The sequence below is a fragment of the Dreissena polymorpha genome, chromosome 6 (genome assembly GCF_020536995.1).
Source record: "Dreissena polymorpha isolate Duluth1 chromosome 6, UMN_Dpol_1.0, whole genome shotgun sequence".
NCBI lineage: Eukaryota > Metazoa > Mollusca > Bivalvia > Myida > Dreissenidae > Dreissena > Dreissena polymorpha.
The window spans coordinates 117,385,122-117,410,937 of record NC_068360.1 but is presented as its reverse complement, the minus strand read 5'-3'; the positions used below and the strand labels follow the sequence as shown (position 1 = coordinate 117,410,937).

At 34.5% G+C, this 25,816-nt stretch overlaps 1 protein-coding gene across 3 annotated transcripts in view; it reads right to left on the bottom strand.

The window, feature by feature from the left end:
* Positions 1-698: 698 nt before the first annotated feature.
* LOC127834445 (uncharacterized) overlaps positions 699-25,816 on the bottom strand; it is an 83,926-nt gene continuing 58,808 nt past the window's right edge. For all 3 annotated transcript variants that reach the window (XM_052360290.1, XM_052360289.1, XM_052360291.1), the window contains 17 exons: positions 25,553-25,614; positions 24,702-24,852; positions 22,933-23,268; positions 22,112-22,205; positions 20,815-20,956; positions 20,040-20,127; positions 19,648-19,709; positions 18,652-18,731; positions 18,173-18,302; positions 15,769-15,841; positions 15,269-15,342; positions 14,529-14,712; positions 13,172-13,267; positions 12,780-12,831; positions 11,604-11,753; positions 6,198-6,288; positions 699-4,733 (listed from right to left, as the gene is read on the bottom strand). In XM_052360290.1, the coding sequence (XP_052216250.1) occupies positions 4,695-4,733; positions 6,198-6,288; positions 11,604-11,753; positions 12,780-12,831; positions 13,172-13,267; positions 14,529-14,712; positions 15,269-15,342; positions 15,769-15,841; positions 18,173-18,302; positions 18,652-18,731; positions 19,648-19,709; positions 20,040-20,127; positions 20,815-20,956; positions 22,112-22,205; positions 22,933-23,268; positions 24,702-24,852; positions 25,553-25,614 (1,904 nt within the window). In that variant the 3' untranslated portion in view covers positions 699-4,694. The remainder of the gene's footprint in view (positions 4,734-6,197; positions 6,289-11,603; positions 11,754-12,779; positions 12,832-13,171; positions 13,268-14,528; positions 14,713-15,268; positions 15,343-15,768; positions 15,842-18,172; positions 18,303-18,651; positions 18,732-19,647; positions 19,710-20,039; positions 20,128-20,814; positions 20,957-22,111; positions 22,206-22,932; positions 23,269-24,701; positions 24,853-25,552; positions 25,615-25,816) is intronic.

The window sequence follows — 25,816 nt, the reverse complement described above, 5'->3', positions numbered from 1 at the left end:
TTCGGGTCACCGTGACCTTGACCTTTGACCTAGTGACCTGAAAATCAATAGAGGTCATCTGCGAGTCATGATCAATGTACCTATGAAGTTTCATGATCCTAGGCCTAAGCGTTCTTGAGTTATCATCCGGAAACCATTTTACTATTTCCGGTCACCGTGACCTTGACCTTTGACCTAGTGACCTGAAAATCAATAGGGGTCATCTGCGAGTCATGATCAATCTACCTATCAAGTTTCATGATCCTACACCTAAGCGTTATTGAGTTATAATCCGGAAACCATTTTACTATTTCGGGTCACCGTGACCTTGACCTTGACCTTGTGACCTGAAAATCAATAGGGGTCATCTGCGAGTCATGATCAATCTACCTATCAAGTTTCATGATCCTAGGCATAAGCGTTCTTGAGTTATCATCTGACAACCACCTGGTGGACGGACCGACAGACCGACATGAGCAAAGCAATATACCCCCTCTTCTTCGAAGGGGGGCATAAATATCTAAACCGCACACACACACACATATTTAAACAAACGTTTCATACTATGTTCATATCTGCTACACATTGTAATAAAATGCATGCACATATGGTACTGTCAATTAAAGCAAAATAATGGATGCCTTTCAGACAAATACTTATCATACATTATTATTTTGCTTGTTTGCACTTAAACACTCTAAAATAAATACTAAACAATATTGAATTTGTATCATTTATTTCATTAAAAAGGAAAACATACTGATGACATAACTGGAATATCAGCAGTCACAAACAACGACTAATGACATAACTGGAATATCAGCAGTCACAAACAACGTCACAAAATATCCATGGCTTGTGTGGAAATTCAGATAACACAAAACTGTCAGATGTGGTAAGATTAAAATCAGTTCTTGTCCTTGGGTAAAATCAAACAAGTTCCACATTAAGTGTTTTTCATAAGATAATGAAAACATTGACAAAATGAGATTTCATGGATGCCAGCTCCCTAGCTAAAATGTTTTCCCGGATGAGCAAAAGGAATAACTGTCTAAAGAACTTAAATCAATCAAATAAAATGGTGCACCATGTTTGCTTTAGGAGACTTTACATTAACTTTATATGTTTGTTGTTAATGTCTTACATAATATTGTTCTGAACAATATAATTGCAGTATGAAAATGTAGCAGCTGAGTTATACACTTGTATAACCTGTTAATTAATTGCTGACATCACTTGAGGTTCCATACAGGAGCCATATTACTTTACAAGTTACGCTACCAAACACTGTTAACCCTTGTCATGCTGGGAAATTTGTCGTCTGCAAAAATGTTTTCTGCTGAATTTCTAAAATTAGCATTTTCTTTGATTTTTTTCAAAGAACACTATCAGAATAGCAAACAGTTTGGATCCTGATGAGACGCCACATTCTGTGGCGTCTCATCTGGATCCAAACGGTTTGCAAAGGCCTTCAAAATTCGGTTCCAGCACTGGAAGAGTTAAAATGGTAACACACTAAGTTAAAGTATCTGCAAACCATGGTCATGATAAACAAATGGAATGATGGCATATGGAAACAACCAACTTATAATGTAATTGAAACAAAAAGCAAATAAAAATGTACACAAAGACTGTGTGAAAATGTAAAAATCTCTAAATGCTGAAAATAAATATCATGTATAAAATGAATAAACTCTAAATATCAACAAATAAGAAGATCCATTCTTGCATATAAATAAAACCACAAGTGATCATATGGAATGCAAACATACATTACTAAATCTTGAACAAATGTAAAACATCCCTAAAGAACTCTTTGGAACAATGGTTCTAGCATTTAAATGAAACATGCATTTTGTACTTATTTTGGATTGGAACAATGGTTCTAGCATTTAAATGAAACATGCATTTTGTACTTATTTTGGATGTAGAACTTTTTGGAAAAAAATATTTTATGCATGTAATAATTGGAGAAAGATCAAACAAATCCATGTTTTTGAAAATTTTCATTATTTGATTAAAGTCTCTGTAACGCTCAAAATCAACAAAAATTTCGTAAAGTATTTCGAAAAATAAAGTTAACACCTAAACCTTCAGTGTTCCTTATAGCAATAGCCACAATTTCAACGCTAGGTGTGGTTAGATTACATAGATTTGTGTAGATACAAAATGCTCGTGTTTATTTATTTGTGGACACAATAAATTCCATGCTAATTTCCTGTGAATATATCTTTTCATACGACACACGAACACTAAAATGGTACCATGTTAAAACCATAATATACGCGAGCATTTTGTATCCACAAACATCTATTTTACCAGACCACATCCGGCGTTGAAATTTCGGCAATTGCCATAAGGAACAAAGATTTTTAATTGTTTAGCTTTATTTTATGAAATATTGTACGAAATTTTTGTTGATTTTGAGCAGGAATGTTACTTTAAAACTACTTCAAATAGTAGCATCTGTTACAATTGTACAAATAAAATCCTTAATGAATCAATTTCTGAATGAAATAACAGGTGTTTTTCATTAGATACATTTCGCACACATTTTATAAACATCTCATCATTTACATTGGGTGTATTTCAGACGTGATAAAACAAGCTATTATCATTTTGGAATGTTCTCTAAAATATAACATGTTTATGTTAAATTAACAATTTGTCTGCAATTCATTAAAGCAACTTGTTCACAGATTTTTTACTTTTTTAATTTGTCATACTATGCTTTAGCTGATAAATGTACATGTACACATCTGAGCTCCTGAATGACAAAAGAATATTATTTTAGAAAGAAAGAAAAAGGAAAACTGAATAACCCACCACTGGAACCACTTACCTTTGGATTTAAAATCTATTAAACAAACACTCAGCCAACCAGGCTGTTACATTACATACATTTTATATCATTTATACAATTAATATGAAAAGTTGGAAAATTGTCATTTTGACAATCTCTGAACAAGTCATTTTAATAATTATAGGATATCTACAAGGATGAATAATCATCCTTAATGTTTTAGGAATGTCGATAAAAAATTAAGCTGAATGGTTGGGAAATCATACAGAATAAACAGTATTCTACTCATTAATATTGCTGTGCACATTAAATTGCAATAAATTGAAGCAGCGAATAAAATGTTAATTGCTAATTTCTTTGCAATCATAACATCATATTTATATCATTCTTAAAGGTTTGATTAGCAGATCAATTTTTCATATTCCTTTTCCAACACTGCATGGCAAAAACCATTTCCAGAAAAGCTTAAATTAACATTAGGGCTAGCCTCTTGTGCTCAAAGAATGACACTTTCTTCCTAGAATGGATATTTGTTTCGATGAGACATCATTGAATCTAAAAACTCCATAAAAGCAGATATTGTCGACCCATATAAGTCAATGCCAACAGGCTAATCTGGGACAATACTTAACACATACCGGGTATGCATTGAGCCTGGTTTCCCCTTTACCGGCTTATTAATATAATTTCAGACTAAAATCCTTACATTTTATTCACAAGATACTGCAACATGTTTAGAAAATAACAGGATTAAAAACATATATATATACATATTATAAGGAAGATAATGTTGCAACTGATAAAAAAAGTACACAAAATCATGAGATTCAATATAAATAATAAATATTAAATAGGGATCTAAACGATTCTCAAATATATTCCTTAATATATAATTTAATTTACTTCGAACAGATGTGTGGATGTCATATTTGAACATTTTATAATAAAAAATAAACGCACAAACATAACAACAAAAATATTTCATCGCCATTTATTTAAGGAGACAGATTGTTTCCCAAAATAATGATATGATTGTTAGATGGGAAACCATACAAGAGTTTGCCAAAAAAATTCCCTATTCTCAGTAGAAAAATGTATTTCCTCAACTCCTTTCTTTCTTTTGCTTAGTTTGCTTAACATGAAAACCATTACTGGTAATTTGAGTTCTTTATCTTATCTCAAATATTATATTTGAGCGACACAATAGCACAATATTTAAATAGCGGACATGTATTAGAGAGAATCAGAATAGTGTTTCCTTGAATATGGCTGAAAGACTGTTTCAAATCAATAGCAATATCACAATTAAATCTTAATATATTACTGCTAAGACTAATAAGTCATGTGCTTAACAACATCTTGTGATGAAAATATTTCATACAATGAACGGTTGAGTGCAATTGCTCTTGTGAACATGACAATGAAGTTACTAGAAATTAAAACTCAATCCAAACTCAGTGTAACAACATCTATATAGCCATAGCTCTTACATTTATTTATCCTTTTGTAAATGTAATCGTTTCTTTCAATATTCAGTCTGATGTCCATATGCCCAGAACCAAAACATCTTGCCAGCAAATATTTTTATAAGGAAACTTCCTTTCAGTTTCTTAATTTTTCCCCAACTTTGTGTCAAAACATAAATCACAAGCAATATCCTTGAAATAACATCTCAAGCATCCAAGAGAATCACATGAATCTGTCCCCATTTTGAGGTACATCTCACAGTCTTTGAACTTCAACAAAGCGGACTAATAGCTTGTACTGGTAGTCATGACGGTCTACTCAGACCTAATGCGTACAAGTGCTCCGGGATGAATACTGCTGCAGCTTTTGTATGCTAGAGTACTTCCAACTGAACTGTTGTACTCAGGTGTCGTTGTCCCTGACCAGGTGGTGGTAGGGCTTGCTTTCATGACTCCAAGAGACCTTGCTTTGCCAGGCGGTCTTTCTGTTATAAGCAATGGAGACACAATTGTTAAGATTTACAAGGAATGGAGCAACAATAAAAACGCATTCATAATTTTTTTCCCACTTCCCCTTATTGTAAAGTGCTATTGGTAGATACCGAGTACATATGATAATGTATGTTATGTATAATAAAAATAAACAAGATACTATTGTTATTAAATAGTTTCTTTAAGTCATTAGCAGTAATAAATGGTCATGTTTGCCACTGTTGTATATTCAAATAATGCTTCCTAAATACCTGTTCATGCATCATGAACAGGACTATATAAAGATTGACTCTATTAGACTTTAAATGAGCCACATCATGCTATAATGGCTCTTCTGCCATATGTATCGTGCCATAATGGGTCTTCTGCCGTATATGGATGTGGAAGGTCCAGACCAGCCTACACTAACTGCTCATGTCATAAGACCCATGTGTTTAAGAATTTTGTTAACACAAACATACGCCATTTTTGGATATATACAGGATTTTAATAAACCAAAACTACTCAGCCTTTCTCAGAGAGACAAGGTTAACTAACATGGCTCTTCAAAGACAGGCGGGAGTAATGATGATTGCAAATCTTGATGTATCTTGTATGAATACCATATTAAATATCTATTCATGTGTGGGCATCAGGCACTGCTCTTAATCATTAATAGATACAATGCTGACTTGCACCAGCTAAATCTAAAGTAAATCAAGAATATCATGCAACAAAACTAACAATATTAAATGCTTTAACATAACTTTCATCTTACATATCTAATGAATTGTAATAAAAAGGCTCAAATATGACAAGAAACACCATTGATCAGTGTTCTAAGTTGAATTCTAAGAATAAGTTAGATAACTTAAAGAGATATAGGGCTTGGTTTTACCCAGAAATTAACTTTAAATTCTCGCAAAATTACCCTTAAGCCTGAAAAAGTCTTTCTCCTATAGAACTAGCCTAAATCTCTAAAAAGATTATTGAAAGAATTGCAAGAAAAAACATACAAAGAAACAAGAGATGTGTTTGTCAGAAACACAATTCCCCCTAATGCGCCGCTTTGAACTTTTTTTTTTTACCTTTGACCTTGAAGGATTACCTTGACCTTTCACCACTCAAAATGTGCAGCTCCATGAGATACACATGCAAGCCAAATATCAAGTTGCTATCATCAATAATGCAAAAGTTAAGACCAAGGTTAAAGTTTTGGGACACGTAAAATGACAGAAAGACACATACAATGACAGATAGACAAGACAGACTGAAAGGCCCAAAACAATATACCCCTGATCATTCCATCCGGGGACATAAATAGACTCACATTATAGACATCATAAAGTTGAAATAAGCAGATTTCAAGTCAAGACCAGATACATCATCCTGAAGTGCTACAAGACTACAGGTTGGAAGAGAAGGATAAAAGCAAGCCAGGAAGCTGCATTCTGGTATGCAGCAAACAGTCAACTCACCAGTCCACCGCGTGTTCGTGTGCGTGTCCGTACGGGCTGTTTGGCCAACCTCTCCTGCATCTGCTTCACCCGAATTTCATTCTCACGAATCCTGAAATTAGATCAATGTTGGTTACATCTTTAGTTGTAAAAAACAGCTGACAGAAAACTATAGGCTACTTACATTTATAACTTGCGTCCAGAATCCTTAATGGAAAATAACATTTCTGAAAATATTTTAAAACTATATTTTGAGTTTTGTTGTCAAGGTTTCCTTAAAAATATATATAAATTGCTACGAATTGATATTTCAAGCACCACCCTAAAAGAATATGTATTACTAACATTTTTTTCTTCATTTAATGATAATTAACTTTGGCTGGTTATATTTATTTCAATGCCAATGCAGATAAATGTCCAACAATATTGTTTCTAGTACAGTTAATAGTATATCAAATTTTGACACAAAGAAATAACTTTGTGTACAAGGCCATAGGCTTGGGCATATATATATATATATAAATATATATATATATATATACATATATATATATATATATATATATATATATATATATATATATATATATATATATATATATATATATATATATATATATTCACACATATGGCCAGTTACGGGGTCTCTGATTTAGAAATAGGTTATGGGGTTCCCACTTTAAATACATGTATCTCCATACCCTTTTTTATCCGATATAAACACGAATTAAGGTATATAGGGGTACCTACTATTATTATTGTATATAAATACGTCATTTATTTAACGTCTTATACAAGGAAATATATAGCGAACTTATTTGCGAGGTATATACAATTTCAATTTCAGACCTAGTTGTGGTTTTCGATTTAAGACCTTATTGTGAGATTTGATTGCATTACCTCCCCTACACCCCCCTCATAGTAATTAAAGGAGCCTAGATTGCGGGGTTGTATATAGACCCCGTTTTTTATATGGACCTCGTAAGTACAGTCTGAAAACTACAGAGACCGCGTAACTGGCACTATGTATTGGTATATATATATATATATATATATATATATATATATATATATATATATATATATATATATATATATATATATATATACAGCAATATATATGCTGTATATATATATATATATATATATATACAGCATATATATATATACAGCATATATATATTCTGTGTGTAAAAAATATTAAAATGACGTAATTTGATACCTAAACAAGCAACAAAATATTATATAACAAATGAAATAAAGAACATTTTGGAGCTGGGCAATTTTATCAAATATAATAATGTTATAGTAATTATCATACTGATGGAGAATATTATTGGTTTTGAAAAAAAGTCTCCTCAATAAACTTCAAAGTGCCTGCATTAAAATTGTTTTGCTTCTGATTAATGGACAGTTATATACCATATCTGTGTCAAAATTATGCAAAATTCAGTGCACAATAAATATTTTCTAGTAGTTAACATGTCAATTAGCTGCATACCAGTTCAAAAGAAACACTTTATTGCCGTTGAACCATCACACTATTAAAACAAAGCACTCATGTCACCCCTGATCCACTGTTTTTAAGCCATCTTGAATGTTAAAAACCATTTTAACAAAGCACTCAACCACCCCAGACCAAGAGCTTCTAAGCCATCATGAATGTTTTATTTATTACTTCCTCGTGCATAACTAGACTTCATACAGTTTTTATCTCGGTGATTGGCATACAGTGATAATTCTTGCAAATGATACCAAGATCGGAGGCTGATTCTAGTTAGGGAACATCAACATTCTAGACAATTATATTAATTGTTATCAGCATCTTGGTGAAGTTTTCCAACTGACGGCGCTTTGATGTAGAATTTGTTTACAGATCAGGGTAAATGAGTTATTTTCCAGGTTATAATAACAACATGAACAGCGCTTAAATAATTTCTTTTCAAGATTATTATGTTATCAAGATAATTGTATTACAGGTAATCTGGGGGGAATTAATGGCGCTAAAACAATTTTTTTTAAGATTATATTTTGTCATGAAAATGATATCACAGGTAATCTAGTGGGAATAAATGGAGCCATCTATTGATAGATGTAAGATAGACGTGAAGTACTTAATTTTCTTGTTGATTAGATAAACTGAATATGGTAAAACACAGAGCTTTGAACCTTTACTTTGTCAATTGAATTATAGAAATGACAACATTAACAGAAGACATAAAATAAACAGCATTCATCTTCATAGGACCCGGTACTATCACACTTTCAGATGAGTAATGGTTAATATTATAAATCTGATTAGGTACGTAATTGGTAAAATCTTTAACATCAAATGTACTTTATACTCTTTTTCTTATCATTACCAGTAAAATTCATTAAGTGTTGGTAATGAACATGGAACTGATAATAGTTTGAAGAAACTGCATACAGCACAATGAGCTGCACATTTTGCTTGTACAAAAACAAAATATAAGTTTTGCCCTGTTTTACTTGTTCATTTTTTTCAAATGAAATTTGTTCAAATGCTCACAAAATTTGCAACTACAATATCCTCTCTATCATAATCATGTCATGTGAACTAGGAAATGCATATCAAATGTAGTTATAAAGGTAGACAATTCAAGAAAAACATGATGCCAGAAATTATTACAGCAGGCCAGAATTAGTTTTCTACCTTTATTCATTTGCTTGAGTAAGTGTTTGCATAAGTAATACACTGTATGACAATTTTTTGTAAATGAAGTCATAAATGACATTGGTTATAAATTTTAAAGCAGTTAATGTTAATATCTGCTGACAATAGTATTTCACCTTCAACTATGTCTATACTAAATTATTATCATTTGCAGCCATTATTTCTGTTAATAAAACTTTACATTTTTTATTATCAATGCATGAGTGTAAAGTATTGTCCAATATTAGAAAATTCAAGAGCAGCATAGTCCCTGTGATTCACAGGTTATATTTGAACACAAACATTCCTATTCTGTAAAGACCTCATTTCCTTGGATTAACAGGTTACATTTGAACACATTCATATTGTGTCAAAGGCTTAGTTGTTACCATTCACCGGTTATATTTGAACACAATAATTCAAATTCAGCCCATAGCTCTGTTCCTGTCAATTGAACACAACTGTTTTTCCAACCTATCATTCACAGAAGACATATGAGTCGTGTTCTGAGAAAACTGGGCTTAATGCATGTGCGTAAAGTGTTGTACCAGATTAGCCTGTGCAGTCCACACAGGCTAATCAGGGACGACGCTTTCCACCTAAACTTGATTTTCGGTAAGGAGTGCCTTCCTTGAACTAAAAATACCATAAAAGCGGAAAGAGTCGTCCCTGATTAGCCTGTGCGAACTGCACAGGCTAATCTGGTACAACACTTTACGCACATGCATTAAACCCAAATTTTCTCAGAACACAACTCATATAAACAAACTGACATGCAGCAAAAAGCACCCAATATTGTCTCAACAAATCTTTCTTCCATATTCACTAACCTTAGAATTTACAATTTAGACTTAATAAACAAGAATAAACAATATCATGCTTGAATATACTAGAGTTCTATTTCAATAAGGTTACCAACTATACTTTTCTATGTGAATCTAATCTAACAAATCTGAATATTGAAGTCTTCACTAAGATTGTTTTGTTTATAGCACATCCAGGCATCAATCTACGTCTCTTCCTCATTCTTAGCTACGATTGGTTTGGCCAATATGGGATCTGGGCTAGTATTAACAAAGCTCCTTAAGTAATTCTTAAGTTAAGTTGTACTTAACCCATTACCACTTAGATACGTATTTTCACGCATTTGTAGTCCCTCAGAAAGTTAAATTTTATTAAGGACCTTTCTTACTGGATTCAAGTTTTTAAAGTAACATTACTACTCAAAATCAACGAAAATATCGTACAATATTTCGTAAAATAAAGCTAAACAATTAAAATCATTGTTCCTTATGGCCATTGTCGAAATTTTAAAGCCAGATGTGATCTGGTAAAATAGATGTTTGTGGATACAAAATGCTCGTTTTTATTATGGTTTTAACATGGTACCATTTTAGTGTTCGTGTGTCGTATCAATATATATATTCGCAGGAAATTAACATGGATTTTATTGTGGTCACAAATAAATAAAAACGAGCATTTTGTATTTACAAAAATCTATGTAATCATACCACATCGAGCGTTAAAATTGTGGCTATTGCTATAAGGAACACTGATTTGTTAGTTGTTAACTTTATTTTACGAAATACTTTACGAAATTTTCGTTGATTTTGAGCGTTATAGAGACATTAAGGCTTCTTTTCAAACCCCTAGATACTGATGAGCAGCAAACAGCATAAAACCTAAACAGACTGTGAGTTACTCGCAGGCAGTTCTGGTTTTATGCTGTTTGCATATAGTAATTTTCACTTTGCTTCTGAGTGGGAAAGGGCTAAGGAATTCTTAACTTAAGTTGTACTTAATGACCCTATTCCACTACCAGAACAAGCCCACCATTTGCTACAATTTATCACATTTATTGAATCAGCAAGACTCGTGACAGTCTAGGATTCAGTTACGACACTGGTACAATTGAGTTACAACAAATAGTGGGGTTCGGTTGAAGTCTTGCGAATAGGGTCGCGACTTCATTACGATGTGTAAGAATCTACTGCGCCTGTAAAACGAACGATGCAGATCGGTCATAATTAGGCGCCAATATCTATTGATATTGATCTAAATCACAAGAATCTAAGCGGGCTTGCAACTCACTCCCGGTGAACTCGTCGAGTCTTGACATAGTCGTGGCTGATTCGTAGACAGATCATGTGATCACAGATTTCCCAATTGAGTCACAAATTACCTACTATTCCATTACGAGGCCCAAGAATGCACTACGACCCTGTTACGAGTCAATTGCGATTAAATTCAGTTACGAGTCAATTGCGATTAAATTCAGTCTTGGAGGTCCTGGCCAAATTTTAAACACGTTTAAAATCTGGCCACGATTTTTCGGGAGCTAACGAGTTGCAGGAATCACTTGCAACTGACCCACGACTATCTACGAATGAATAAGGACCTTTGCCGATTGAGATACTAATGTCCCCTATCTCAAAATATTGGAAATCGGGACAAATCATGGGGAATCAGGTTGTAGTGGAATACCCCTATAAGGGAACTATGCAGATCAAACAATAATTAATTAAATCAATTAACAAAAGACTTGAGAAATAAAATGTTCCCCTCTAACAATAGGATACAATATTTAATATCTTAGCGAAATTGACTTGCTGATTACATGTTAAAATATAAAGAAGTCTTAAACAACTGACCATGAAATACCAAATCTAAAGAAATGCTTATCCAATAAAGTAGTTTCCTAAGTTTTTCCCTATGAAGCTTTGCAATTTTGACTCTGACTTCTTGCCACCCACCTGATCTTGACTATCCGTTGCTGCTCTCTCTTCCAAGTGTCCTTAAAGTCCTGACAGAATGTCTCGAACTTCTCAAAGAAATAGTCTGGTGTAACCTCCTTCTTTCCACCCTCGGGCTTAGCACAGAAAAATATCACAGTTTCTTGGAATCTGAAAAAAACATCAATTCAGGTAAGAGTCTGGTCCTGTCATTATTATCTTCAATTTGCATTATGCTAAAATGGACCTCATGCCATGTTCAGCCAGCCTAGCTCCAGAACAGTCTTGGCAGGAGCTACCCTGTCCACTAACTATGCCATGTAACCTTGCGTGACCTTGAAGTGGATAGCATAGCACTTGGCCGGACTGTGCAATTGCCGAGGCTGGTCTGGAGCTATGCTGGCTACTTATGACACAAGACCCATTTTTGCATTACCTAGCTCAAATATACCTTAAATTGTTTATGATAAGAAAGTGATTTGCTTCATTATTCAAATGTTATAATACAAGAATAAGTATGAAGGCAAATATTTATGTCCTATTCGTGCCCATGACATTCTATTAATAATTTTTTTTAACTTTACTCATTTCATAAACCTTCTGTTTGTATCAATATACCCTGTCATTAAAGTATACTTTTAACAATCTTTCTTTTTAACTTATTGGTAAAAATCCAGAATTTTTTCACAATTTTGTCAAAATTTCAAATTTCCCTATTATTTTTTCTTTCCATGAATTTTCTTTACACTATTTGTTTATTTAGAAGATTCACTAGAAGTATGCACTGTCTATTTGTTTATTTAGAAGATTCACTAGAAGTATGCACTGTCTATTTGTTGATTTAGAAGATTCACTAGAAGTATGCACTGTCTACTTGTTTATTTAGAAGATTCACTAGAAGTATGCACTGTCTACTTGTTTATTTAGAAGATTCACTAGAAGTATGCACTGTCTATTTGTTTATTTAGAAGATTCACTAGAAGTATGCACTGTCTATTTGTTTATTTAGAAGATTCACTAGAAGTATGCACTGTTATCAGATTTTGTGATCAAGTTAAAGCAATCTGACTGGTAATTACAATCCAAAGACTTTCAAAAAAGTCCATAGAGCCAACATGCATCGAAGAAAAAAAATACGAATGAAAACAATATAAACTTGCTGTCAAAATAGACACTGTTAAAGTGTAAAGTACTTACAAACTTTTCCCTTCAGCTAAGTTTTCTTGCTGTTCTTCAAACTCCTTTCGTCCTGAAAACATCAACAACACATTAGCTGCATCTGTATAACACATGGCAACACAATGTTGCTAGCTGACTAAATATCTTAAAAAGTATAGCAATAACTTCAGAAACAGTTTAACGAGGGAAATTATTTGTAAATTGGCTAGTTGTTTTCTATACAGAACAATACATAAAACACAGCAAGATCAAATCATAAATGTGACATCTAGAGTGGCAACAAGCTTAAAGTGGAAGACGGTACCACAATAAATTACAATGAGAACTTGGTGCTCAGAAGAGCAAATATTATTAAAGATGTGTTTTTTGGAATAGTAAACAAACACATTTTCTAGTCAAGAACAAGTTACCTTGTTCAAAGAACTCGGTCATGATGTCCTTGAAGGGTTGCAGGTGCACATGCTCCTTGGCAGACTTGATGACTTTGTCAGCACGCTCCTCCGCAGCTGAACAACATACAAAGGAATTTAATAAGGTGTTTTATGAGAGTTAATTTCATGTTTCTTAAGGTATTTTTTTTTCTGTTTTTCAACCTTTATTAATTGTATTAAATTTTTAAATGCCGCTCGCTTTCCAGCAATATCAGCAAGAAAGTTACTAGCGGTTATTGTGCATTATTATTCGCTCTATATCTCAACTTGCTGCAAAATTTCTTAGCGGGATGACCTAATTACAGCTCCACTATGAAAATTCACGGAAAGTAAATTTGCGATCTAAAGCCAATTTTAATACGAAATAAATGCTAATCACCTTTTAACTGATATGGCTGGAAAGAGTGCGTCATTAAAAATATAACAAAAGTAATGAAGGGTATAAAATTGGAAAAAATAACTGTCTAGGCATGGACATTGCCTTCTTGACTATCAGGCGTTTACCCCCGCTGTACATTACAACACACAAAACACCCAATTGATAGTTTCTGACAATTTAAATTAGCTCACAGTTTCCAAACATCAAAATCTGCCTATAATCACCAAGCATTCAAATCTGCTCATAGTTTGCAAGCATTAAAATCTGCCAATAGTTTGCAACTATTAAAAATATGCCAATAATTTCCAACCATTAAAATCTTCCCATATTTTCCATCCATTAAAATCTGCCCATAGTTTGCAACTATTAAATCTGCTCATAATTTCCAAACATTAAAATCTGCCCATAGTTTCCAACCATTAAAATCTACCCATAGTATCCAACCATTAAAATCTACCCATAGTTTCCAACCATTAAAATCTACCCATAGTTTCCAACCATTAAAATCTACCCATAGTTTCCAACCATTAAAATCTACCCATATTTTCCATCCATTAAAATCTGCCCATAGTTTGCAACTATTAAATCTGCTCATAATTTTCAAACATTAAAATCTGCCCATAGTTTCCAACCATTAAAATCTACCCATAGTTTCCATCCATTAAAATCTACCCATAGTTTCCAACCATTAAAATCTACCCATAGTTTCCAACCATTAAAATCTACCATTAGTTTCCAACCATTAAAATCTTCCATTAGTTTCCAACCATTAAAATCTACCCATAATTTCCAACCATTAAAATCTACCCATAATTTCCAACTCTTTAAAATCTACCCATAATTTCCAACCATTACAATCTACCAATAGTTTCCAACCATTAAAATCTATCATTAGTTTCCAACCATTAAAATCTACCCATAATTTCCAACCATTAAAATCTACCCATAATTTCCAACCATTAAAATCTGCCTTGATCCTTGTCAGCTCCTTTTCAAGCTCATCAAAGTTAACGAGACAGGCCTGCTTGAGGTCGCCGGGGTCAGGCAAGGGGTACTTGACCTTGTCTGTGCCTGCTAGACCCTTCTCAAACTTCTTAATGTACTGAACCACCACGTAGTGTAGCAGGCTGGTTGCCTGGTCCTGGGAATGCAATGGAAGCGATCAAGATTAGGTAACAAGCCAACATGATGTAACATTGCAAAGGTATAGCATAAGCCTATCTCCCATACAATTTGTGGTGATAATTGAGATTTTTTGACAAAATAACGTTTTACATACAGTACAAAGGGTAGCTACTCTGGTTAAAACGTCAATCAATTGTTTCAAATAATAATCAAACTACTGGACATTAATTTTCTATGTGAAATTTGATTCCTTATTTAGCTCTTATAATCAATTTGACATAAAAAATGAGAGATCAACATTTCTTTGAGAATGTACTCGGCCATTCCCAAGCTCAAGACATTATCATTAGACTAAGTTAAGACAATTGTACTTTATTAGATGTGCTGGTAAGAAAATGACAATCATAGATAAAAAAAGTCTATGAAAGCGGTAAGTGTAAGCGGTTAATGTAAGCACTGCCTTATATGGGAAACACTTTATGCACCTGCATGAAACCCCATTTTGCCAAAGTGAGGCTCATTTATTTACCTCAAAACAAACATAAAAAGTCCTACAACAAGGATTCACCAACCTTGCTCCTAACATCCTTCAGCTTTGGTAGGATTTCAATGCCAAAACCATCTGCCTGCCCGCGTGACTTACTTCCTGAAACAGCGAAAATGTTCCCTGTTATTTACTAAAATAAAAAAAAAAAATTAACTTTTTTAATTTTTGATTTATGGATTCTTAGACTCTAGAATTGATCACTGTCTCCCAGTCATAACAAATATTGCAAGTTTGTTAAAAAAAAAAAAAATCAAAATGACAAAAATAGATATGCTGTCATCTAGCAAATCAAAAGGTCCAAAGTCTGATAATTTCTAGAGAAGCGTTCTATAGATTTTCGCTGAATTTAGAAAAACATAGGAATAAAATTATTTCACCATTTTATTAATAACTTTCATAAAAATTTCCAATAATTATGATAACAATTACAATAGCATAGTTTCGAAATTATAAACAATTGTCATGGTTAATTACATGCAAATAGCTTTACTGGCCTCATGCACATGCCTTTGTCTCTTTACTCACCTCCGTTCATGTAGTTTCCAAGTGCCAACACTAGACCCAGGATTTTTTTCAGACTAGTACTCTCCATCAAGGTCTGTAAAGGAAAAGTAGTCATATATGCGTCTTGCTCTGTAAAACTAAGCTTAATGCATATGCATAAAGTGTCATTTCAGATTAGCCAGTTGACACATGCTAATCTGGGACAACACTTCCAGCATGGATGTCCATTTAGTATATACTTCCTTGTAACGAAAAATTCCATAAAAGCTTAATGTGACTTCCCTGTGTGGTCTGCGAAGGCTAATCTGTGAAAACACTTAACCCTTTGCATGCTGGGAAATTTGTCGTCTGCTAAAATGTCGTCTGCGGAATTTCTATAATTACCATTTTCTTCGATTTTTTTCAAAGAATACTATCAGAATAGCAAACAGTTTGGATCCTGATGAGACGCCACGTTTTGTGGCGTCTCATCTGGATCCAAACTGTTTGCAAAGGCCTTCAAATTTCGGTTCCAGCACTGAAAGAGTTAACCCAAATTCATTAAGCCTGGTTTTCTCAGAAAGATAATATATGCTTTTAATATCGCAGTCTTGTTTTTTAAGTTAAGAGCAGGTAAAAATAATAGTGTTTAAAAACCCTACTACAGGTGCTTTTTATCACGTCTTCGCACTCCATAGTCGACAAAATAATGAATGGACTTATTTTACTTTATTTATTTTATAGGATTACAGTCTAATATGACATACCAGTACACCTTCAGCTGACTTTATAATATCCCCAGATAAATGGGTCATAACACTGGGTCTGTTACCTCTTGCCCGCGTAAGAAGCAGAGTGAAAATGACTTTTGCAACCAGCATAAAACCAGAACAGCCTGCGAGTAACTCACAGTCTGTTCAGGTTTTATGCTGTTTGCTTTTCAGTAACTAAGGGTTGGAAATGAAGCCTTTATAACTTGACTTTAGTACGAAAGGTATTTAATTTAATGTAATTTTGTAAGGGACTATAAATGCGTCAAAATAAGTATCTATATGGTAAAGAGTTAACTTTCAGCACCTTGAGGAGACACAGAACACAACTCTCTCAAGGTAACCCATTGAAACACCTGGGTAAGAAAAGCAAATGTGGGATGAATTTCATGCTCAAGAATTGCACATGTCTTAATGGGATTCAAACTAGTGACCCAATGAGCCTAAGCCCCAGCCCATATCTAACATACATATGGACCACTGCTCCCTTTCCAATACAGTGGGCAACTAAACAACTTATGCGAACGGAAAGCTATGTAGACAGTCTTTTTGGTTTACTTGCTTTTACTGCTGGTTTAAACAGTATTTCAGACATATCATGGCAGTCTGTTTAACAGTATTTCAGACATATCATGGCAGTCTGTTAAACAGTATTTAAGACATATCATGGCGGTATGTTAAACAGTATTTCAGACATATCATGGCGGTCTGTTAAACAGTATTTCATACATATCATGGTGGTCTGTTAAACAGTATTTCAAAAATATATCATGGCAGTCTGTTAAACAGTATTTCAGAAATATCATGGCGATCTGTTAAACAGTATTTCAGAAATATTATGGCTGTTTGTAAGACAGTATTTCAGACATATCATGTCGGTATGTTAAACAGTATTTCAGACATATCATGGCAGCCTGTTAATATTAATCACACTTTTCCTGGATAAACTTGTTAACCAGTACTTAAAGCACATACTTACACCACTAACTGATAACTGCCCTACTCAGAGGTGGACGGAGAATGGCTGACGAATAATTTAGTGACCATATCCTACACAAGAAAGGTGGCCAGGACTTTTCATAAACCCAGGATGCTGGTCTGGTTAACACTTTCCCACTTAGTTACGTATTTTGACATGTCTGCAGAAAGTTATATTTAATTGAAGACTTTTCTAACTAGATTCATGTTTTAAAGGCTTCATTTCCAACCCTTAGATACTGATGTGCAGCAAACAGCATACAATTTTATGCAGTTTGCACATAGCAATTTTCACTTTGTCTCTGAGTGGGAAAGGGATAAGTGTGTGTGTATTTCCAAGTTTATGAGAACCTTCTGCACTTTAGGCTGCATTATTTGTAGACAAAGTGTTTGTCCTTACACTTCTACCTAATTAACTTACTGGACTCACAAAAGTAGGGATGAATTTTGAATAATAGCTCTGATTTCCAGCTACTCAGTTGTTATTGAAAGATTTTCAGTTTTGGTCTGGTTAGGTTAACAAACATAGCTAGCTGAAGACAGGTTACCTTGCAGGTTACAGGTTCGGAACAGGTTACCTTGCAGGTTACAGGTTAGGAACAGGTTACCTTGCAGGTTACAGGTTCGGAACAGGTTACCTTGCAGGTTACAGATTCGGAACAGGTTACCTTGTAGGTTACAGGTTAGGAACAGGTTACCTTGCAGGTCATACGGAGGTTGGTCATCTTGGTCTCTATCACAGCAATGCTCTCTTGGAACGTCTCACGAAAGATGAAGCAGAATATCCTCTCTGCGTAGTCAGGGATTAACGACAGGTCGTAAACAAACCTTCAAGATTAAATTTAATGGATATACAGTGAGGGGCAGATATCAAATAAAGAAGAAAAATCAACTAAGCCAAGCTTTAAAAACTTTTTTTTGGACCTTATTGGTTGTGTTAAAAATACTTCTGAATTTCTTCAGAGTTTTTTTGAATGTGAAAATTACAGATTGACACAATCCAAAACTGTGTTCTTCTTCAATAAATACTTTACTGATCCGCACGAAATTAAAATAATTCAATTTTAATTTTACCAATTTGAATATGAAGAATTATTTTCAAAAGCCGACTTTATCAAATGCACAAATAACAGACACAAAGTAGAGTGCCTTTCAATCAGTGGCTACTGTCACCTACTGGTCCGGTTTGTCCAGTGGAGTGTCAGGGTGCTTCTTCACATACTCCCGCAGTTTCTTCAACTCTTCCTGCTCTCCACGCTACAAAAAATCATTGGAGATTTAGTCAAAGAATTGCGCTAAACTCTAAAAAAAAAATCTAGAGTGCAAGTACAATTCTCGTGTGTATATCAAAATGGGAAACAATATACAACTCTTCAACCTTCCCTTAAACCTTTACCTTTTAAATAAGTATTTTTATGCATTTGTAGTCCCTTAGAAATATTAATGTCATATAAGATCTTTCTTACTAGATTCAAGTTTTAAAGACTTCATTTCCAAACCTTAGATACTGATGAGCAGCAAACAGCATAAAACCTGAAAAGACTGCAAGTGACTCAAGGGCTGGTTTTATGCTGTTTGTACATAGCCACTTTGCTTCCTATGGGGGAAAGGGTTAAATGGCCTTAAATGTCTCATAAACATTGTAACTTTATAAATATAATTGTATGATCTTTTATGGCTCCTTAGAGTTAATTCTAAGCAGTCCTCCAAGGGATAATCATCCGACAAACAAACATTAAACAGGTTATTCATTAATAAATAAATGGTTGCTGCATGTCACAACCTTGCTTTGTAAATGAAATAATTATTTTTCATTGAAATAAAAAAAATCATTTGTAATCAACTGACAGGAATCAAAGGAGCAAAAATTGAAGTTTTATGTCAACAAGCGCTGACTTGGTGTAAATCAGGAAGCAATACCGATTTCTGAAGATCGACTGTCCTGGTATGGCAAAATGAATTCCGTGTAAAAAAAATCTATAACTACTGATCCCATGGTAAAGTATTATTACTTAAACTCTGTTACAGTGTTGACCATATTTTTAAGTTATATCAATATTCCTGTGAAAATCTGTTACAGTGTTGACCATATTTTTAAGTTATATCAATATTCCTGTGAAAATCTCAATCTAGACAGCAGTTGGATCACCAACAACTCTAACATGGTACTTACAATCTCATATATTTGGCGTAGTTTGTCCTCTCCAAGAACTTCTGTGTCAAATGTGAGTATGGCTAAAAATTATACAACAAAAGTTTCATGTAGACATCCAGTCAAAGTTGTACAAAACGTATATAATGAATATTTATATTCTTCCAGAATGTTTTTTATTTAGGGAACAGCACAGCAACATTATATTGAGATTCCCTCTAAGAAGAAAATATACTTTTTTTTTTAAACTGTCATTATGGGACAAATCTGCCTTTTGTTATTTCCAATATTATTAATATAGAGAAAATCACACAGATAATATTATAATATCTAAAATAATATAATTAGCCCGGCCATGTTTTCAAAGGATTATACTAAATAGTAACAACCTGAACTGTTTATCTTTAGCTTACCATGTTCGATGTCTGACATATCGATACGAAGACTAGATAGAAATATCCCAACGGTCTGCGAACGCTTTGCGTTAATCACCTTGGCAACCTGAGAAAATAGGGCAGCAAGGTGAAACATAATTTATTATCATCATTTGTATTTAAGCTTAAAGACAATGGATTGTCTATGCTGAGCTAAGTGCTATATGTTCTTAGTTCTATAACTGAGCTGTGCAAAAAAATTTCTACACTGTGCACTTAAAGAATTCCAACTATACATTGTTGCATGCAAACACATTATTAACACTAGTTTTTCTTTCAGCGTTTATTAAAGACTGAACATTGACACTCATGTGTGTGCTTCATATTCCACGCCATGGAATAATTGCGACCATAACACTGGCATCAACACAATAGTGTACCCACCGCTGCCATTTATTCATTGAAATAGACACACAAAACAAAAGTTGTATTGTAAAGTTGCGTAAGCTTTATGGCCGCAGTTATTCCGCAGCATAATTACTCCCAACAAAGTTTCCGTAATGGAAATGAGCCCAACTCTGCAGGCCGTGCACAGATAAAATATATGAGCCTCTTTCAAGGAAAACTTTCCGCTTTTATGGTATTTTTCGTTTAAAGGAAGTTTTTTCTTAGCCAAAATCTACATTAAGCGGAAAGTGTCATCCCTGATTAGCCTGAGCAGACTGCACGGGCTTGTCTGGGACGAAACTTCAAACACCTGCAGTAAGCCTAGTTTTCCAAGAACACGGCTTACTGTACATAAAAGATGACTCACCTCAGCTGCCTGGTTCTTGGGCTTGTTGGAGAAGAAGCGTCGTGAGGGCTCAATGTTCGTCTTGGAGAACAGTGTGTCGAGCTCCGTGATGTCAATGTTGAGCTCCTCCACCTCGTCCCAGACCAGACGCTTGTCTGCATACCTGTCAAAGAAAAAAGGGATGGCAATGATTTATTAACCCTTTTCCACTTAGATATGTATTTTGACGCAATTGTAGTCCCTTAGAAAGTTAAATCTAATCAAAGACCTTTCTTACTAAATTAAAGTTTTAAAGGCTTCATTTTCAACCCTTAGTTACTGATGAGCAGCAAACAGCATGAAACCTGAACAGACTGCGAGTTATTCCCAGGCTGTTCTTGTTTTATGCTGTTTGCACACAGCCATTTTCACTTTGCTTCTAAGTAGGAAAGGGTTAAGAGGTCTAGAATGGAGATCTGGAAAAATAATGTATCAAGGCCTGTGTTGTGGATTTTTCGTGTCCTGCAGAAGGTCATGTTCAAAAGACGACATCAATATAATTGTTGTTATCATTGAGTTTCATATATTTATACCGTATTAAAAAAGGCATGAATTGTGCTTCTCATCTTATTATCATACGATTTATATTTACAATACAATCACTGACATTGGTTACGTGATCTGATTTTTATGTTGTCTTTTGACATACATTTATATATGTTAATATTACTTCACATGCATTTTCTATTTTTTGCGGCCAGGAGAACGTTCCTAATTTGGCCCCACATCATGTGACGTGGCTATGAACGGTCAAGTTCAGAAGACATAATAATAATTGTTGTTATTGCTTTGATTCAATCATTCATATATTGAATGTTATTCAAACAGTCGAACCTGAATTGTGTTTCTCTTCTTTTTAACCAGCAATTAACATAAACAATACGATTGCCGACAGTCTTCGTCCAAGACTTTTGCTTTGGTCCATAAAACAATTAACCCTTTCCCCCATTAGATGCAAAGTGAAAATTGCTTTTGCAACCAGCATAAAACCAGAACAGCATGCAAGTAACTCGCAGTCTGTTATGGTTTTATGCTATTTGCTGCTCATCAGTATCTAAGGGTTGAAAATAAAGCCTTTACATGTATAACTTGAATACAGGAAGAAAAGTCTTTTTTTTTTATTTAACTTTTTAAGTGTCAAAATACGTATCTAAGGGGTAAAGGGTTAAAGGATGCTTTACCTCTTAATGCCTCAGGGCCTTCAGAGTACTTTTCTTTTTCTTAAATATTAAAAAGAATGAATGTCAGAAAAGCTCCAAGCAAGGCTGTGACCACTCACTGTTTGTGTTTCTGGCTTTTCAATTCCTGCACCTGAATCCTCTCCCAAAACAGAGCCTTCATCTGGGACTTGGGGTGAACAACTGGCTTGCTGGCTGTCATGGAAAACAAACAGTTACATTAAGTTGACTTTATGTCAACTTTAATAAGCATAATGCCATTTAAGGGTGAAATTACCATCATTTTCAACATACATTAAATACAGTGTAAAACATGTAACATGTTATTCCTCTGCCTAGAACAGCATTTACAATTATGCCCTATTATGTGTACATGTGTTTGCAAAAAACAAAAATCAAAACAACCAACTTAATAGGAGCCTTGATACAAAGATGTATTTTAGATTTGTTAGCAGAGTAAACCATGGAATGGCCTTTAAATGAACACTACTTCAGTTTGACAGTCATTAACCCTTTGAGTGCTGGAACCGGAATTTGAAGGCCTTTGCAAACAGTTTGGATCCAGATGAGACGCCACAGAACGTGGCTTCTGTGGCGTCTCATCAGGATCCAAACTGTTTGCTATTCTGATAGTATTCTTTGAAAAAAATCGAAGAAAATGCTAATTTTAGAAATTCAGCAGACGACATTTTAGCAGATGACAAATTTCCCAGCATACAAAGGGTTAAACATGGATGTGATTTTAGACAAGACTCAGACCAAAACTCACTCTTCAATAGATCCTGCAAAATTTGGAACAATATGTTAACTATTTTAGCATTCAACTAAAAGAGATCTGCTGAAAAGAGAACAAGTCAAATACCCTTATGATTTTAATACATAAACTATGAACACAAAGCAGCTGAACGGATGCCAGCCTTACCTCGTCTGTTGTTGTTCATCTGACTAGGAGGTGGAGGTGGTGGTGGAATGATGCCTGGGGGTGGGGGAGGGGGTGGGGGCGGTATCACATAGTCGCCCACTGAGCCTGACCCTATACTCACGCCCCCTAGACTGCTGGTCTCGGAACCTGAGGTGCCGTCGAGGGAGAGGTCACCTAGCACGTCTGAGTGGGGCCGTATGGAGTTGAGGTGGCCCCCATAGTGGGCCTCCCCTGGGGTGCCTGCAGGAGTGTGGTACTGGGAGTTGGGCGTGACATGCCCATTGCTATGGACACCGTCAAATAGAAGACCAGACTCCTTTTGAGCCTTTTCTGCATCTGCAAAAGCCAGAACTTTGAAATAATGTGGTGCTCTTTAACTACAGTAAAATCTTGTCATCTGGAAGTCATTCTTATCAGCATGAATGTATCTAAGCAAGTGCATGTTGGAAAATTGTAATTTACTGTATACCGCACAACTAAGTTGTCTGGAATACACTTACATCAAAGCATTATTACTGATTATGGTGACGTGGACAATATTCCTCTTATGAGTGTATTTATTGTTCAGATTATTAAAAAGAAGTTTGACTTATAATTTAATGTTGAAGAGGTTCCCCATGCATATAGTCATGACTCGAGTTACAAAATGACGTATGTTGTCTTGTGAAAAGTCCAGTAATAGCTGTTCAGTTTCAAACATCACATTCAAATTCTCAATATTTTTATTAACTCTCAAACAATATCATTAACAGAAACCGTGGATATAGCAAAATCAATTTGAATTACCTGCAACTTTGTGATTCAGCTATGATTCAAGTGACCTTAAATAACCTGATAGTTTACTTCATGATTTGTCATCAGCATTTGAACTGAGCAGTGAATTACAATTATAGTTTTTATGATCACCTTGATGAATAAATTGGCGATCAATCAACATTCAAGTTGATTTATGGTTTTTTGTATGGCCATATATTTACTTCTTTAACCCTGTTTTCAAATGTGTACTTGCTGACAAACATATCAAGTATCTAATAAATATAACAAATAAAAAGAAATAATTTTTCTTCATTTTACAGGGACTCTTACTGATCATACCCATGCAGAAACACAAACATTGTACCTAAATAATAAATAATGTTAACATAAAAAGTGTATCCATCAAGGTTTATAAAAAAAACACCAACTTGTTTTTTTGGCTAGTTAATCTTGCAAGGAAAATAATTAGATATTGTTATAAGTATTAGAGTTTTACGTATCACATTTTCTTGTCATGGGAAATACGAATGCAAAGTACAATGTAATATTAAAATAATTCCTGAAGTTGAAAAGATATGGGACAAAAATTCATGACTGTTCAATTACAATTGTAACTGTAAATTTTACTAAAGAGCATGGGATTGTATGCAATACATGGTCTGGTCAGAGAAAATTATAACAAAATATTGTTATAATAAAATGGTTCCAAGCATTAAAAAGTAACACAGCACAAATATAATCTGAATGGACATATCCAACTCCTCAACCCTTCAAACACAAACAATGGCAGACTGTCGACTAAATGCCCTCTACAGGGAATTAGGAAAGGATATCCATTTACAGCTATTATTATTGCATCATTAAATGTGTGAAATGCTCATTAAAATAACATCACATACATATAGGTTAGAATTAAAATCAGTTGCAAAGTAAATGATAGTTGAGGGCACAAATATTAAGTACATGTGACAGAGCTATATAGCTGCATGCATTTCCGATAGGTAACACTGCACCTGAGAGAGCGTTCTGTGTGAACTTCTCTATGCCAGCCAGCTGTTTGTATTTCTCCACCTCCCGTGTGAGGAGAGCTATCCTCTCTACGGCGTGCTGCAGTCTGGTCTCGTACTCCTCACGGGCCCTGTCCAGCACACCCTTGTGATCAGCCTGCAAATAGCACATACAGTATTAGAATGAGTCTGGTTCTTGGCCAAATGAGGTTTAATGCATGTGTAAAGTGTTGTCCCTGATTAGCCTGTGCAGTCTGCACAGGCTAATCAAGGACAACACTTTCCCCTTTAAAGGTACTTTTCATTTTATGGAGAGTGTCTTCTTAAGGAAAATCCAGCTTATGCGGAAAGTGTTGTCACTGATTCGCCTGTGCACAGGCTAATCAGGAAGGACACTTGACAAACATGCATTTATGAGCCCTTGAATGTATTTTTCTTTGTGTACGAGGGTTTCCTGTAGTCTCCATATTTCACAAAACATATTCTATAGACACTTGGTCTCCTCTTTTTGGAAACAAGAATATAAAAACACAAGCGCCACTTTGAATTTTTGACCTTTGACCTTGAAGGATGACCTTAACCTTGACCTTTCACCACTCAAAATGTGCAGCTCCATAAGATACACATGCATGCCAAATATCAAGTTGCAAAAGTTATGACCAAGGTTTAAGTTTGGGGACACACACAATGAATGAATGACTGACTGACAGACAGACAGGCCAAAAACAATATACCCCCGATCATTCGATCCGGGAGCATAACAATTCATGTGACAAGAATGAGCAGTATATAAGCAGATATTGCATTTGTGTCAATTATTATAACTTCCTATAATGTAAAAGCAAGAGTTACGGAACCTGAATACTGTCCACCTGCTCCCTGTATTCATGGCGAAGAGTTACCATGGCAGCTTGGTGGTCTGAAACAAACAAATGAGTTAGTGTTGGTCCGATGGTTCAAATTTACCAGTCCTCTTATATATTAAAGACCTCATGATTAAAGTCTCTATAACGCTCAAAATCAACGAAAATTTCGTAAAGTATTTCGTAAAATAAAGTGAACACCTAAACAATCAGTGGTCCTTATAGCAATAGCCACAATTTCAAAGCTAGATGTGGTAT